A 17,886-nucleotide genomic window follows, 5' to 3' on the forward strand; every position below is an offset into this window, starting at 1 on the left:
ATGTGGGCACCCGTGTACACTCGGTGTGCGTAGGAACACATGTGAGCATGTGGTGTGTGCACCTGCACGTGTGCTTGTGCAGACATGTGGGCACCCGTGTACACTTGGTGTGCGTGTGAACACATGTGAGCGTGTGGGGTGTGCACCTGCACGTGTGCTTGTGCAGACATGTGGGCACCCGTGTCCGTTCACATGTACGTGTGATGCATGTGCGTGCATGTATGCATGGAGTTGCAGGTGCTGCTTCTTGCACGTTTGTGTGCACTTTACGGTGTCCATATGTGTTTACGTGCGTGAATGTTGTGTCCACACGTGAGTGCCTGGGGTGTGCATGTGTGTACGTGCATGTGGGCACTGTCACTTTGGGTGCATATGTGTTTGTATGGGTGTGTGGGGTCTCCATGTGCCCAGGGGGTGTATGCGTGCATGTGAGCGTGTGCATGGGTGTGAACCATGCATGCACACACATGTGGACCTCAGGCAGGGCTGTGAGAGGCCTGGACGTTCCTCCCGTTTGAAGGCTGTGAACACGTTATGGTATCCATGGCGACCCTGGGCCAGCCTGGCGCCTGGGAGGGTTCTTCTGTGGCGCTTCTCTCTGTGATTGTTCCTCTTGCCCCCCTCAGCCTCCCCATCCCCCCCCACTCTCTTCTTCTTTCTGGGCCCCCTCTCTTTTGTGGGGGCCCCTCTTCAAGACCTGAACTTCTCGCGAAGCCGGTGCTTTTTTCCTTCACCCTGCCAGAACAAATGCGCCCCCCAGTCTCCCCAGCTCCTCCCCCTACTGCCCCCAGTTTTAAAATCTCATTTTGCTTCCCCGTGTGGTCGCTGACCGGGCCTGACTTTGAAATCTGTTGAAAGGAGACCTTTCTCTTTGGGGGCCAAAGTAAACAGCCTGTCATGTTAAATCACGCTCCCTTCCTCTCTGGGGCCCATTCTCGGCCTGCCCCTCGGGGGTGCCGGGGAGGGCCGAGCCCCCTCTCACTCGGCCGCTGCCTCGGAGGCCTGGTGCATGAGCGCCGGGTCAGCGCCCGCCTGCCAGCCTTGGCACACGGCCCGGGGAATGCACGAGGCTGCCTTGTCCCCGTGGGCCCCACCTGGGCGCCAGCTTACCCTCCCCCCAACCCAAACCCCCAAGATCTCCTGCCCTCCCCCCTCCCAGGCATCCAAGTCCTGTCAAATCGACCTCAGAAACACCTCCCCAGTCTGCCTGCCTGCTGAGCCCTGGCCCGCCCTAGCTGGGGCCTCTCCTGCTTGCCCTGCCCCAGACTGTCCCCCACCCCAGGACACCATCACGTGGCTCCTGGGGGCCCCTGTGTCAACCTTGGGGCCTCGGCCAGGCCCATGCATGGCTACCCCTGAAAGCCCCGTTCAACCCCTGCACTGCTCCTCCTGCCCCTCGACCCTAGACCCCTCCAGGTGGCCTCACCCACCCCAGTGCCCTGTCCCACGGAGTCCATGCCTCCTGCTGTGTGCTGGCAGAGCACCCCCTCGCCTAGGGTCTTCTCACGGCTTGTAGGATGGAGGGGTCTCTGGGCTGAGAGTCCAGCTTCCCCCTCTGCACCCCCCAGGTCACACCTGGCTCTCAGGAAGGCCTTCTCTCCCCTCTCTCCTGGCACCAGCCCCCGGCACTGCCCCTCACCTCTCTCCCTGCGTTGCTTCGCTCTGCCGCCATCTCCCGGAGACTCTTGCTCAGAGCCGCAGCCTCTGTTTGATGGGCCGAGATGGCGTCCTCAAACTGGGCCTGCAGGGCCTTCAGCTCTGCAGTCGTGGCACTGATGGTGGCCTGTGGGGAGCAGTAAGCTGGCCACGGCATCAAGGGGCCGCCCAAGGCACGGGCAGCTGGCAGTGTGCTCAGGCCCACACCAGCAGCCACTTGCTGTCCTGGGACCAATGGGCTGCTTGCTCAGGCCGCATAAGATGGGCAGGGGCCAGAGCCAGGCCTAGGGGCTCCAGGCTAGGGTCCCCATGCTGTGCTCATCACTGCCAACACCACGCATGCCAGGTCCTGAGGGCACACAGTGGCAAAGGGTGGGGGCAGAGGCCCCAGAGGGGAGCACCCCCCATGGGTAAGGGCTGACCCTGTGCCCCTGAGCCTCTTCTCTGACCCCCAGGCTGCCAGGCCAGGGCAGGCTGAAGAGCAGGGGCCTGGGCGGAGGACTCAAGCACTGACCTTTCCTGCCTAAAACACTGCTGTCGTCCACTCTGCTGAGTGGTAAGGGCCGAGAGTGGCCATCTGGCAAACGAGAAAAGGTCCTGTCTGCAAATGACTCTGGATTTGGGACTCCTTCAGCCTAGCAGTGGGGCCAGTTTTCTCGCCTATGTGCTTGCGGCTGAGCCTCTGCCCTCGCGGGCTTGCTGGGCACAGGAGGAGCACCCCAGGTCCTGCGGCCCCATGGCCTGCGGCATCCGCTGTGGTCAGGGCAAGGAGGTTCGCCCTTCCCAGAAGAGGTGCCTCTGGTCCCCCTCTCTGCGGGCCTGCCCATCAATGTAGGGAGAGAAAGCCCTGACCCAGCTCAGGAGATGTGGCAGTGGCCAGGGAAGGGGACAGCTGGGTCCAAGGATTGGCCCTGTCTGCCTAGTCCAGGAGACCACGGGAACCTCTCGGTCAGCCTGGCCCTTGGTATCCCGAACTTTGGAACAGGCAGGTGGGATTAGGGGATGCCCATGGTCCCCGCCGGCTCTAAACGTGTGAGTACCCACGTAAGGAAATGCCTAGGACGGCGCCACGGGGTTCTGCCTGCACCCCTCGGGCAGGGCCGTCCCCGCGGGAACCATGCGGCCACGCTCTGGCAGCTTAGACATCCATTCGGGACTTGGCCGCCCCAAATCTTCTTTCCTGTGGCCACAGAGCCCAAGACCCTCCTCCACCACTAACGGACAGGGGCTTGGAGGAGGTGAGGGTCCTCCGGGCCCCAGGCTCGGTGCAGCGTTCTTGCAGTGCCTCATTGTCCATGAACAAGGACGACACCTGACCCAGCCTGACCTCTGCCAGGACCCTCCCCCTCCCCCCCTCCCAGCCCCTGGGTGGTCTAGGCCCTGGGGTGGCGGTTTCCTCAGTGGGCGGAGGATGGAGCTGGTTTTGTGCCCAGGGAGGCATGGGTGCCCATGTCTCCGGGAGACCCCCTACTCCCACCCACTGGGATTCTGCAGGCTGCTGTCCAAGGGCCCTGCTGGGCTGCGGCTCCATCAGGCTGTGCCTCCTGCTCTTGGTGAAGGAACCTTGAGGTCCCTCCTTGTCCCCAGCCCCTGATGTCTCCACTGACAGGCATCACCTTGGGGACTGCCAGGTCATGGCTGTGCCCCAGGACAGCCCCAGTGCAGCGGTGGGTGCCCAGTGCAGCTGGTTGATTGATACACCCCTGCAAGGATGGTGAGCGACAGGGCACAGGCCTGGAGTCCCAGAGACAGCAGTGACTCAGCCCGGAGGGCCTCTCCACCCACCGGGGGGCTTCTGATGTCATCCCACAACTGGTGTTCCTTGGCTGGCATTTCTCCCCTCCCTCCCCTCTCAGTGGGTTTTAATTTCCATTTTCCAAGCCGAGGTGGCAAATGAACACTTAATGTGCTCCCTGAAGAGCCCTGCTGGCTGGCAGGCCATCCCCAGTGCAGGGGGAGACTCAGCCAGCGGGAGGGAAGGCTCCCAGGGAGGCCCCCCTGAGAGCAGGGATGTCAGCTCCCAGGGTCTGGGGTGGGGTGGGAGGTGGGGTCTTTCTGGTCCCCTGCTGACAGGGTGGGGCCAAGGGAGCAGCTAAGCAGGGATCTGGAGGAGAGAGGGCACAATGCCACGGGGCCCTCCACACCCCTCCCGGCTGTGCCGCTGGACGGGCTATCGGGCCTTGGGAGTGGGGCTCCAAGGAGCGAGGCTCTTGGGCAAGACTTCCCTGGGTGCCAGCGGCTCCTCCAGGCTGCTCTGCTCAGAGGGACGGGGGATCTGGCCGCCACGTCAGGCAGGAGGGGGCAAGAAGCACCCTGGCAGCCGGCTCCTGATTGCAACACTCTTTTCCACGGCCCAGAGCTCCCTCCCGGGGCCCAGCAGGTCAGAGGGAACCGCCGCCTCCCCGAGGCCCTGCTGTCTCGGCATCCCCGCCCCCAGCCAAGAGGCCTTCTCCTCCCTCCTGCCGCCCTGCTCGGCCCCCTGCAGTCAGCAAGAACTGTTCCCGCTTGCGAGGGGTCATGGAAGGAAGCCCTGGGCCTGGCACGGCAGTCCCTGCGCTCATTCACTGAGTCATTCATTCAACACCAGCGGAGCCGCTAACCCTGTGCCCTGGGGGCTGGAGACACACCAGGGACCAGGGTGGAAAAGGGCCTCCGGGATTAAAATGAAGGCGCAGCACTGTCAGGGAAGGTGAAGACGGCTAGAAGGATGAAGGCAGTGGGCAGAGAAGACCACGTGCTGGCCCAGCTGAATGGCTGTGGCTGGATGGGGTGGAGCACAGGCCGGAGCCCTGGGGAGGGGGGTTGCAGGGTTCTGCCCACCCTTGACCACGCTCCCTGCAGGGTGGGGAGCCGTGCCCCTACGCCACCCCCACTGTGACTCGAGGCTGTTCTCTCCCTGCCCAGGGCACACACCCAGCCTGTCTCCACTCACTACCAGCCCCACTGGGCAGCCGTTCTGACCCCTCCTCCAGCTCCCTGAGCTCTCCATCTGTGCCCTGCCACCTTGATCTGGTCACCTCCTCCTGGGAGCAGGGCCCTTGTCTCCACGTCACCCACACAGGGCTGGGCATCACTTCATAAGTGGGTCAAGGCCACTCTGCCAGTGACAGGAGTGGGTGCCCAGCCTCCAGGGTCACCCCTCCGCTCCCCAGAGTCCAAGTTGCTGCTGCTGCCCTGCCCCCCATGCATGGCTCCTGGTGAGGAGTCAGGGGCCCCAGGTGACCGCAGCTGGCTGCCCCAAGCACTCTCTGTGCACAAGTGGGCCTCCGCCTGCTGGCCGAGGGCAGGCAGCTGCCTGCCGCGGTCCCCTCCCACCCTGCTCGGGACTCTCTGTGGGTGTCCTTCCCCGTCCGGGTTTGCTGTGGGTAAAATGCCGGCTTCCCCCATTTGCTTTCTCCTTTGGAAGGGACCTCTCCAGAGAGCCAGCCCCAGGGGGCATCGTGCACATTTTTCTGCAGTTATCCTTTATCATGAGCTGCTTAAGGGCACAGACAGGTGAGGCGGGGGCTGGCGGGGCTGGGGGCACAGGCTGAGTTCTGCCCCTTGGGCTGCGCGCTCATGTGCAGCCCCAGGCCCTCCCCTCTCTGGCCTTTGCTCTACCCGAGGGTGAGTGAGAACTGGGCCTATAGAGTGCCCATGCCTGTGGCCTGCCATGGTGGGCAGGACTGGCCCCTGCAGCACTCCACCACCCCCAGCTGTGGTTCACTTGGCTTTCCTTCCTATCAAGACAGTGTGCCCTCCCAGCGGGGGACCCGGAGGTTCCTAGGGGAAACTGAGGCTCAGGGGGGCGAGGACGGAGGGGGATGGTCCCTGAGACGAGGCAGGAAGGGGTGCCTCTGGGGGTCAGCCAGTGCCTGCTGGGCAGTGCAGGCAGCCAGGCTGGGTGCCCAGTCCCTGGTCTAGCGGTGCGCGGGGCTCACCTCGGCTTGCTCCTCCCGGCTCTGGGCCTCCTGCTGCAGCCGCTCCAGCTCCCATGTGGCCCTGGAGAGCTCCTCCCGCAGCAGGCTCCTCTCTGCTTCTTTCAGAGACAGGGCCTGGGCGTGACAGGGGTGGGGTGCTTGTGAGAGGGTTAGGGGACTCTTTTAGGAGAGGCTGCCACATGATGCTGGGTGCTAGAGGCGCTGCTTGGAGGCAGCGTATTCCCAGCTCCACATCCCTACTCTGGGGATGCAGCCCAGGGCCCGAGCGGGGGCAGGGGGCCCTTTCACCCTCATCCAACATGGTCCAGCCTCCGAGCCTGAGCTCAGGCAGTTCCCCTACCTGAGGCCCTGCCTTTCCCCTGACCCATCCCCTACCCATCCAACACCAGCTCTCTCAGTGCAGAGCACAGACCACCTCCTCCCTCCCCGGAGCCCCTCATCCCTCCAGGCAACGCTTCCTACAGAGCTCAGAGCAGGAACCACCAATGGTCCTTAACTTCCAAAACAGCCCCACGTCCCTAAGGGTGAGGGTGCACTTGAGCGCCCAGAGAGCCTGCGTTTCGCCCACCAGCCCCCAGAGGGGAGCGAATGCTGCTCTGTGGGCTGGGCTGTGGAAGGGGGAAGGAATTTGGCCCTGTCTATCAAAGTCACAAATGCATATTCTCTGTACGCCCAGGCCCATTGGCAAAGGCAGCCCGGAGACATGCCTGCACGTGTGCGGGATGCCCTACACCTGGGTCATCAGTTGTGGTTTATAACTTTAGTTAGAACAGCAACAAGACTAGAAACAACCCAGATGTCCACCGATGGGAGGCCAACAAGACCAATGATGATCTGTGCCCCCATTAGGACATTACGCAGCTGTGAAAAAGAATAACCAAGCTCTAAATACACAGATGTGGAAAGACCTCCCAGATACACTGATCCCGAGAAAAGAAAGGCCTAGAGCATCATGTGGACTTTCCACACTCTGTTATAAAGATGGAGGTGTCTTTGTTACTCATGGGCCCATGGGACCAAACCTGAGCTTGTGCTAACGAAGCCACTGTGCCAGCCATGCTGGAAAGATCAACCACGTGTTCAGAGTACTGGGGCTGTGCGTCACGGAGATCGGTCTCTGGAGTGGGGGACTGAGTTCTGCCACATGGCCAGTGATTCCATCAATCATGTCCACATGAGGAAACCCCAATCAGACCCCCGGAGCTTCCCAGTTATGGACACACTGATGAGCTGGGAGGGTGACACACCCTGGTACCATGGGGTGGGATCTCATCCCATGTGTCTCTTTTGCTGGTCCTGATTTGTGTCCTTTGTAATAAAACTGTGATTGTAAGCATAGCACTTTCTGAGTTCTGTGAGTCATTCTAGCAGACGGTTGAAGCTGAGGCGCTGTGAAGGTCTGGCAGGACATTGAGCCATCTCCAGACGTTCCGTGAATACCTTTCCCCTCTCTACCCGACAAGCGCCTGCTCCTTCTTCAAGGCCTCACCCCCCAAATGCTGCCAAGAAAAGCCTTTGCTTCCTCCCCGTCCATGAACAGTGAGGAGGCAGAAGAGGGGAGCAGCTCAGAGCAGGTGCACCATGCAACCCTGGGTGAGGCGCCCCCCACCTGTGAGCCTTAGTTTTCTCTCCAGTAAAATGGGGAAATGCAGAGTCTGACAACAAGCCTTAGTTACTGTAATAACTATAATTACTGTAAAAAATAATCCTGCCACTGTAATCCCTCCCCTGCAATTGCAACTTGTACAGTAGTCCCCCCCTTATCTGTGGTTTTGCTTTTCATAGTTTCAGTTACCCGTGGTCAACCAAGGTCTGAAAATATTAAGTGGAAAATTCCAGATAAACAATTCATAAGTTTTAAATCGCAGGCTGTTCTGAGCAGTGTGACAAAATCTCGAACCATCATGTTCCGTCCTGCCTGGGATGTGAAGCAACCCTCTGTCCAGCAGATCCACACTGTTCGTGCTACCCACCTGTTGTCACTTTGTAGCGGTCTCGGTTACCAGATCGACTGCTGCGGTATCACAGTGCCTGTGTTCAAGTCACCCTCATTTTACTTAATAATGACCCCAAAGCCAACTATATTAGTAGTTATTGTTATTAATCTCTTACTGTGCCTAATTTATAAATTAAACTTTATCACAGGTATGTATGTATAGGGAAAAACACAGCATACGTAGGGTTCAGTACTATCCACGGTTTCAGGCATCCACTGGGGGTCTTGGAACGTATCCCCATGGATAAGGGAGGACTACTGTGCCAAGTGTACCTATCAGACTGTGAGACAACAAACAGGAATGTGTTCACTTGTCTGTTCCCCTCACTCAGCAGTGAGTGTTTCAGGGTGACACTGTATATTGGAAGAGCCTGGACTTGGAGGGTAGTTCTTACACGCCCAATGTCTAGATCCCAACAGCCTGTGGGATGGAAGGATGGTCAGGTGGTTGGCTGATGGTTGGATACATTGATGAACGACTGGCTGGCTAGTCAGGTGGATGGATAGATAGTCAGACACGTGAATGGATGGTGGATCTGGATGGACAGCTGAGTGGTAGACAGATAGAAGGATGTTTGAGTAAATGGATGGATGGATGATTGAGTGAATTATTGGATAGATGGATGGTCAGATGACTGGATGGATAGTCATATGGATGGATGGCTGGGTGCATGGATAGTTGCATGGATGTTTAAGCAAATTGATGGAAAGGTGTATGGTCAGGTGGGTGAATGGACAACTGGGTATGTGGACAGATGGCCATGTAGGTGAGTGGACAGCTCAGTGTGTGGATAGGATGGATATTCAAGCGAATGGATGGATGATGGACAAGTGAATGGAGAGACAGTCAAGTGCATGGACAGATGGATGGGTAGACAAGTGAATGGGCAATGGATAGATGGGTGGACGGGTGGATGAATAGATAGATGGATGGACAGATGGATGAATGGGCAGATGGATGGATGGTTGAATTGGTGAGTGAATTGATGGATGGATGGATAGATGGATGATGGATGAGTGGATGGATGGATAGATGGATGGATAGATGAATGATGGATGGGTGGATGGATGGATAGATGGATGATGGATGGGTGGATAGACAGATGGATGTATGGATGGAAGGATGGATGGATGGGTGGGTGGATGGTTGGATTGGTGGATGGATGGATGGGTAGGTGGGTGGATGTCTGTCCACCAGGTCTGCAGTGGAAGACCAAAGCTGCAACAGCAGTGACCTTGAAGGGCTGCCCCCACACAGACCTCTTGCTGGGTCGGAGAAGGCACGGTGAGGTGGATGTGAGCACTCTCCACTGCCTCACAGTCCCTCCATCACCTGTTGCATCTCATGCTCCAGTTGGAGGAGGCTCTCATCTCGCTCGTGCTTCAGGCTCTGAATTTCCTCCTTCAGAACCTCCCTCTTGGCTGCACTTTTCGCCAACAGCTCCTTCTCCTGTTCCAACCGGCGTGCTGCCACCTCCTTCTCCTCTGTCAGAGACAGACTCAGGGTCTCCTGGGCCAAGCCAAAGGGACAGGCTGTGAAGACTGCACAGGCCAGGACACGTGAGACCAGCAGGTGCCCCTGGTCCTGAGTGAGACCTAGTTCACGAGATGCCAGGGCAGGGCAGGTCCCCAGGAATTGTCCAGTCCAACCAGCTGCACACCCCTTGTCTTATACACAGTGACACTGAAGCAAGAGCTGTAAAGGGGCTCTCTGGGCCTCAGCACCCACCACCCCCCATTTATCTAACAGTTCATAAACCTTTCCTGAGCCTCCACAGTACACCAAGCACCAGTGACATGCAAGGTGTGTAAAGACATGTTAACCAAGGCCTGCAGGAGCCTGTGACCCGGGGACGGCTCAGGTGGGTGATGAAGCTCCCTCCAGGTACAGGTCCCAGACTGCAGCCAGGTCTGCTGACATCCAGGGCTGGCCTCTCCGGTGAGGGAGGGGACCCACCCTGCATACCTGCTCCAGGCCCCATGGCCATGGACTGCCCACTTGAACTATGAAAAATCCTCCTCTGGCCCCAGCCTCAGGGTGCTCGGGGCACCTACATCTCCTGGCTGGTCTCCTAGGTCCCCTCCCTCAAGTGTCTGCCGTTCTTTGGGAGACATAGACTCCTGGGAAGCAACAGGGAAGCTGGGTGGCCCCAGGGAAGCAGACCTTCTCCCTCTGGAGCCGTGCCAGGTCTTCACGGTGGGCCAGCGCCTGGCTCTCCAGGGCCAGCTGCATATCCCGCTCCTGCTGTGCCACTTGCCGCTGGAGCCGTCCCACGTCCCACTGCAGCTTTGTCTCCTGGACCTCCCAGGTGCTTTTTAGTTGCTCCATTTCCACTGTGAAGTGACAGGTACATCAGGGGCTGGCCACAGGGCCGCCACATCATGGAACCCCCTGTGGTCCTTGCAAGCTCCCTGTGGAGTGACAGCCACCTGCTCTGAGGAGGCTGCCCGAGCCAGCAGAGACAGAGGACTCTGCAGCCCACTGTAGTGTGTGTGTCCCCAGCCCTCACCCCACACCAACTGTGGCCAGGCCCAGGGTTGGGCAGCCCACACGTGGTGGGTGGACTGAGCAGGCATGGGAACACGGGATGGGGCAGGGGGCCGCCACACTGACCCTGTGGCCACAGGCTAGTTCTGAGCCTGAGCCTTGGGCAGAGCTGGAGGCAGCCTGGGCAGGTGCCCACCGTTCATGCACAGTGGTGGCATGACCCACTCAGCCACAAGCACTCTCGGCCCATGTCTGTGCCCCTTTAAGAGGCCAGGGAGTAAGTGGGAGCAGCACATCTGGGGCCTGAGCTCCACTGAGCGGCCCTTCCCTTCCGGGCCGATGCAGGGAGAGAGGAGTACCTTGCAGGGCCTGCCGAGCCAGCCGTGCACTCTGGGCCTCTCCCTCCAGCTGCTCCTGCTGTGACTGCAGCTGCATCGCCAGCTGTTGGGCCTCCAAGAGGCTGCTCTCCAGGGAGTCCCGCTCAGCCCTGCAGAGAACCATCAGACAATGGGCGCGTCACCCAGGCGACTCTGCTGATGGGGGATGGTGCAGAGTCCGTTTGCCAGGTGATGGAGCAGCACCCACCAAGGCCAGGCTGGCAAGTCAGGAGATAAACGAGGACATCTCATTCATTTTAAATCTCTAAAAGCAAATTGGACCCTACACACACAAAAAATGCTTTAGGTGGATTCAAAAGCTAAATGCAAAAACAAGACCAAACAAACAAACAACAACCAAACAACTCAGAACTATAAAAATGGTAGGAAAAAATACAGAAGGGTATTTTATAATTTTCTTAAGCAAGACACAAAAGCCAGAAAACAAAAATAAAGGGGCCAACAGATCTGAATACATTTAAAAAGAGGGAGGGGGAGCTTTTGGGCAGAAAAGATTCCACAAACCAACTTAAAAGAGGAACAGACTTGAAGAATAAAATCTTCACTAAATATACAAAGGGTTAATATCCATCAGATACAAAGAGCTCCTACCAATCAATGACAGAAAGTCAGCTGATCCTACAGAAAAATGAGAAAAATGAGTGTTATTTACAAAGAAAACACAAATGGCAAATAAACATATGAAACTTGCTCAACCTTACTAGTACTCGAGGTGGTTCAAATCACAACCATGATCATGCATCAAATTAGCAAAAGTTTAAACTAATAATAATATCCAGTGCTGGCAAGGGAGTGAAGACTGTTTTTTTTTGGGGGGGGGCGAGGTGGCTGGGAAATTTCAAATCAAAGTATGCATATCTTTTGTGTGTGTGTGTGAGGAAGACTGTCACTGAGCTAACATCTGTCCCAATCTTCCTCTATTTTATGTGGGATGCTGCCACAGTGTGGCTTGATGAGTGGTACTAGGTCCATGCCTGGGATCCAAACCTGTGAATCCTGAGCCACTAAAGCAGAGCCATGAATTCAACCACTGCACGAGCAGGCCAGCCCCAAAATTGTGCATATCTTTGAGCCAGCAATTCCACTTTAGGAATACACATAAACCAATAATGCACACACGAGAATGAACACCGAAGCTTTCTACCGGGCATTAACTAGACTCAGCTTCAATGCTGACAAATGGCAGAGTGTTCCAGAAGTTATGGCGCACCTCATCAGTTGTTAATGAGGATGAGGAAACTCTCTTCTCTATTCTCCTTTCATGGAAAGAATCTCTCTGAAAAGCAGCCTGTCAAAGGAGAACTGTGCACACAGCACAGTTCTGTTACATACGGCGGCTGCCTTTGCCTCTCTGTGCACACAGATGCAAACGCTCAGAAGAAACCTGGACCGATACATAGCAACTCACAGCAGGGCCCGTTTCTGGAGATGGTGGTAAAGTGGCTTGAGTTTCTGATCAGTCATCAACCAGAGGCGAGCATGTTTTAAGGGTTACTATGCCCTGCCCGTGCTGGCTGATGTACAGTGAAAAAAGCAATCAACCAAACGACGCACCGACACACCGCAAACACTCAAACACAAATACGCACACGAACACACAGCAGAAAACACAACCCCACACAAGTCGATGGGTCGGGGAGTGCCGTGGGCCACCTTGCTCGCCCTGACTACGCCCCGCCTTGGTCTCCCTTGCCCTTTCTGCACACACTGCCACCTTTGTCGGGGCACATCAACCCTTCCAGGGCTCCCTGGTGTCTGCAGAGCCCGGAAACGCCCCTTCTCTGATATCCCAATCCCCATCCTCGTAAGCACCCCATGCGTTCCCTACTCCCTGCATCTGTGTCTGTGCGAGCGCTCCCTCTGCCCGGAAAGCTTTCCGTAGCTCTGCTTGCGGAAAATCCCCTCTCAGGTACACCTGGAACCCTCCTCCTCCCAGACGCTGGCCTGGTCCCCTCTGGGAGAAGTGGCCTCTGCTCTTCAGACACCAGAATCTTCACCAGAAGCCTGGGAATCTGAGGTCGAGTCCAGTCACTCCCTCCACGGGAGCCCAAGAGCATCTCAGCCTCGCGAAGCGGAGGCCCGGCATGACCAGGAAGGGTGAGTGCAGGGTGCTGGCGGGGATCGAAGTCCATCTCACTGGCTAACAAGCGGGCTGACAAGTTCACAAGCCTGTGAACTGAGAGGCTGTACCCAGTGTAGCAGCCTTGTCAGGGCCTGGGGGCTGGAGGACCTCGAAACCTGAGTCCTCTGTCATCAGGCTGATGGTGGGAGGCTGCATCAGAGCAGCAGGTGCTGGGGCTGCCTTCTGGCACCTGGTGGTCATCAGCATTACCTGGGAGCTCATTAAAACTGTGGCGGCCAGACCCTCTAGCCCCATCAAGCCAGCCAGATAAACACACACCATGTGTACCAGGCAGATATGGCTTCAGGACAAGTCGCAAGCAGCCCTGTCACCAGAAGCTAAGACTGGTCATCGTGAAATGCTGTTTAGTGGGGGCTGCACGGCCACCACATGTAGATCTGGCCCTGGGCCCGGTGGTCAGGGCTGCTGAAGCCTCTGACCAGGGCCCGTGATCCGGACAGCAAATGCTGGCAGGAGGAAAGGAGCCCCCAAACTCTGCTCCTCCTAGCACCCGTGGGGCCCCGGGGTGGTGTCGGGAGGTGGGGTGGGGGTGGGGGGGCAAGAGGCAGGGGCCTGCGTGCTGCTCCCGCCAACCCAGAGCACTCTTCGTCAGGTTTTCTGTTCTGATTTCTGCATAAGCTTCCATTTGGAGAAGTTTGCCTGTGAAGATGTTCAAGGATCCAGGACTCAAAGGGTTCTCGTGCCCCCCTGATTCTGGAATTCCAGGAGGAAATCTTGTCTACAGAAACATGTAGTTGTTCCTGAGAAGGGCCCACAAGGCGCAGAGAGGCATCGGCTTTTGGATTTCCACAGAGGCCGCAGGACCAGCTCAGCTCACAAGGGAGCAGCCTCCAGGGCACCCCCTGTTCTTGCCTACAAGTGCCCATTCCATGTCTTCTGGAAGTGGCCCCTGACGGTCTTTGGGACTTGTCCTTCTTCACTCTCAGCCTCATAGTTCTCTGGGGCTGATGCCACCCCTGCCTCTAGGCATGGCCATGGGACCTCCATGACTCCCAGGATTGATTCAGGGACATCAAATGGCTCAAGATAGCCAATGGCAGCAGCTCTGGGGCCTTGTGGGGCGAAGGGCACTCTGCATTTGCTGGAGGAGGAAGTCTAGAGTGGCCGCTGGCCATCTTGCTGCCTCTCTCCCTGAGCCTGCTTGAAAACGGAATCTCCTCAGAGTCCAGCAGCAGTGAGAGGGGAGAGGCAGGATCCTGAGGGCACAGTGAGAGTGCCTGGATCCAGCCTTGCCTGAAGTCATGTGTACCCTGAACTTCTCAGATCCACAGGCAAGACATTTCACGTCTTCTTTCCGCTGGTCTGAGCTGGGTTTCCGCTACTTGCCACCCAGCCTGTGCAGCCACCTCGCTCAGGAGGCCACCCCAGGTCTCTCGCTAGATTTACCTCTTCTAGATGCTCCCCCACCCACAGGCAGTGTTTGCCTGTCACTCACAGCCTCTCTCCCATATAGACGTACTCGCCCTGCCCTACAGTCACCAAGTGAGTGCTTCCCTCTGCCACACTGTGGGCAAGGCCATGTGGACACACCCCACCAGCGGGCCCCTGGGTACCTGAGGTCAGCTGCCTCCTCAGCCGTGAGCCGGCCCTGCCTCTCCAGGGCCTCCTGCTGGGCCAGCAGCTGAGTCCGCTCCTCAGACAGGGCCTCCTTCTCCTTCAGGGTCCTCTGCAGAGTGGCCATCTGGGCCTCCTGGTCTTGCAGGCTCTGGGCCAGCTGCTCCTCCAGGGCCTGTTTCTTGCACGTGACCTAAAGGATGGGGGGAAGGGGTGAGTTCAGCAGAGAGAGTGAGTGGGAGGGTGAGGAGGGGCCTTTTAAGGGAAAAGAGGGACTTCAGAAGGAGCAGTGTCATCCAGAAGGGCGTGGAGGAGGAGGGTGGATCTAAGACATAGTGGACCCCAGAAGCACAAGTGTGTTTTCACAGTAGCGGGGACCACCACCCCTGTAACCGTGATGGAGGAGTTACTGAACTGAGCGCTCCCAGCGGGGAGCCAGCTGCCAGTCTAAATGGTAACCCTGGTTGGACTACAAGTGTCCAGAGGGCAGGAAACATCACAAAGAATGGCAATAGGAGGTGACAAAGGACCAGGCTGTTGCAGACCAACACTTGCACCAAGAACTTCACAAAAATCTAGACAAAATATATGATGGGAATCTGTATACGTCCTCAGACAGCTGGGACTGAAGGAGCCAAGATCTTGGAGAGAAGGGAAATGGGAATAAGCGCACTGTTCGGTACCTCTTCTCTCCTCAGAGCATTTGCTGACTGAAAAGTTTTGGCCAAGAAATTGAGAAGCCAGGGAGAGCTTCTGGCAGTACCATGGCCCATAGGGTACAAAAACTCAAGTTCAGAGCCATCACAGCAGAGAAGCCCTGATAAACACCCCAGGTTTCTAAATGTATCCACAGAAGGTCTTCACCCCTGTAGGAGAGGTGAGTCAGAACGAGACCCTCATAAAAACTGAAGCTCGGATCTGAATCACCTCAATCATGAATTACTGTCATTGTTTCTCTTCACTGCCTGCCAGAATCAAAAGGAAATCCTTTCCAGAAGAAGAACAGCATCATCAAGGTCCTCAATGCATTTCCAGACTTTTTTTATACATGACATTTGGCATTTAATCAACATTAGCAGGCATATCAGCAGATAAGATCATATGGCCAAAACCACATGTAAGAACACAAAATAAACACAGCTGCCTCCCCACCCCCTTGGCTCTCCAGATATTGGAGTTATCAGATGCAGACTTTAAAATAGCTGTGATAAAATGTTCAAGAAGATGAATGGCAAGATGCAGAATTTCACAACAGAACTAGAAACTAAATATAAACAATATAATTTAAAAATACAATAATCAAAATTAATAAATATATGGGTTTGGCAGATTAGACAGAGCAAAAGACTAATAATCTGGAAAATAAAAAAAGAAAATGTATTTAGACTAAATCATGAAGAGAAAAAAGGATGGAAAATACAGAAAAGAGCAAAATAGACATATAGATAAGGTAAAAAAGGTCCAACATATGTATAATTAGAGTTTCAGAGGGAGAGGACAGAGAATATTTGAACAGATACTGGCTAAGAATTTTCCAAATTTAATAGAATACATCAGGCCACAGATTTAAAATGAGCCATCATCCCCCCAAACAATAAACACAAAGAAAATGTCACATAGGTCTATCTCAGTAAAGTTTCTGAATACCAAAGATAAAAACATGTTTTAAAATCAGAGGAAAAAACACACGTTACCTTGAACTGAGCAACAATAAGACGGACATTTGACTTCCAAATAACAACAATGAAAGCCAGAGGGCAGTGGAAAGAGCTCATCAAAATGCTGAAGGAAAATAATGGCTATCTTAGCATTCTATACCTAGTGAAAATATTCTTCAAACATAAAGACAAGAATTTTCTGCTTCTGATAATGGTGAAGTAGACTATTGAAGACCAACCCTCCCACCGACAGCAGCTAGGAAAACTGTAGAATGCACCTCCAACATATCTGTGTGAAGCCCTTAGAGATCCCAGGACAGCCAAGACCCAAGGGGGCCCGAATCTTGAGAGATGTAATCAAAGGAGTCTGACCTTCTAGCGCAGATTTCCCCTAGAAGAATCAGCCAGCCCCTAAGAAGCTCAGGGCCTAGAGCCTCAGGACCCAAGGATAAAGCCTCGGCTAACAGGCTGGGAACTTGACCTAAACTACAAAATACAGCCAGGAGGAAGTAAGTAAAGAAAGAAACAGAAAGTTATGCCATATTCATGGATGGAAGACTCAACATAAGTAAGATGTCCAGTCTCCTCAAGTTGATCTATAAATTCAACATGATCCCAATCAAGGATTTATCAGGCTTTTTTGGGGGGGGGGGGGGGATGTAGAAATTGACAAGCTGATCCTAAAAAGCATATGGATATGCAAAGGATTTAGTACAGCCGAAACAACCTTGAAAAGGAAGAGTAAGATTGGAGGACTCATACCACCTAACTTCAAGACTTACTAAAAAGCTACAGGAATCGAGACAGCGTGGTTTTGGTGAAAAGATGAACAATAGATGGACCTGCACAGATCAACAATATGATCTCTGCACACAGATGCACACATATGATCGATTTATTTCCAACAAGTCGCCAAGGTAATTCAAGGGGAAAGGAAAGTCTTCTCAAAAAATGGTGCTGGAACAACTGCATATTAGTATGAAAAGTAACAGACTTCAGTTCCTACGTCACACCATACACCTGTGGCTCTCACACTTCACTGTGCCTCAGAATCACCCTTGTGGTTACTTAAAATCCAGGTTTCTGGGCCCTGCCCACCGAGTTCTGATTCAGCAGGTCTGTGTGGGCTGAGAATCTGAATCTCCAGCAAGCCCCCATAGGATGCTGTGCTGCTGGTCTGGGGATCCCGCTCTGAGAACCGTTCTACACAGAAATCAACTTGAAATGGACCATAGACCTAAACGCAGGAGCTAGAGGAAAACACAGCAGACATTTCCTTGTCCTTGGGCTAGGCAAAAAGTCCCCAGACAGGACCCTGAAAACGCTAGCCATAAATCTTTTAAGAACTTGCTAAACTGGACTTTGCCAGAGTTAAAATTTTCTGTCCATCAAAATTACCGATCAGAAAATGTACAGGCCAGTCACAAACTTGAGGAACAAGAGAAGTACATCTACCTGAGGCAGTGCTTGTATCCAGGATAGAAGAAGGACTCCCACATATCCGTAAACAAAATACGAAACCCAGTAAAGAATGGGTGAAAGATGAACAGACACTTGACAAAAAAAGCTATATGAATATCCAATAAGTGCATAAAAATGTGCTCGACATCTTTTATCAGGGAAATGCAAATTAAAGCCACAATGGTACATAACTTCACACACGCAGAACAGCTAAAAACAAAAGCCGCTGATACCAAATGTTGACACAGCCCAGGAGCAGCTGGAAGTCTTCTGTGTTGCTGGCAGGAGAGCGAAACGGCACAACCACTTTGGAAAGCTGCTTGGCAGTTTCCTGCGAAGTCCAACACACACCTACCCCATGACTCCACAATTTCACTCCTAAGCGTTTACTCGAAAGAAATGAGAATACAGTCATGTCACTCATGACCATGTTTTGATCGACACAGACTGCACATATGACGGTGGTCCCTCAAGGTTAGCACCACAAAGCCTAGGTGTGTAGTAGGCTCTACCATGTAGGTTTCTGTAAGAACCCTCTGTGATGTTCGCACGATGACAAACTCGCCCAATGAGACATTTCTGAGATTGCACCCCCGTCAAGTGACGCATGAC

At 54.9% G+C, this 17,886-nt stretch overlaps 1 protein-coding gene across 5 annotated transcripts in view; it reads right to left on the minus strand.

Annotated features, from left to right (window-relative positions):
- Positions 1-17,886, minus strand: part of CROCC2 (ciliary rootlet coiled-coil, rootletin family member 2) — a 75,802-nt gene that overhangs the window by 27,097 nt on the left and 30,819 nt on the right. For all 5 annotated transcript variants that reach the window (XM_046644033.1, XM_046644035.1, XM_046644032.1 and 2 more), the window contains 6 exons: positions 14,155-14,348; positions 10,420-10,547; positions 9,737-9,906; positions 8,906-9,082; positions 5,577-5,690; positions 1,640-1,783 (listed from right to left, as the gene is read on the minus strand). In XM_046644033.1, coding sequence (XP_046499989.1) covers positions 1,640-1,783; positions 5,577-5,690; positions 8,906-9,082; positions 9,737-9,906; positions 10,420-10,547; positions 14,155-14,348 — 927 coding nt within the window. The remainder of the gene's footprint in view (positions 1-1,639; positions 1,784-5,576; positions 5,691-8,905; positions 9,083-9,736; positions 9,907-10,419; positions 10,548-14,154; positions 14,349-17,886) is intronic.

This window comes from Equus quagga, chromosome 17 (genome assembly GCF_021613505.1).
Source record: "Equus quagga isolate Etosha38 chromosome 17, UCLA_HA_Equagga_1.0, whole genome shotgun sequence".
Classification (NCBI taxonomy): domain Eukaryota; kingdom Metazoa; phylum Chordata; class Mammalia; order Perissodactyla; family Equidae; genus Equus; species Equus quagga.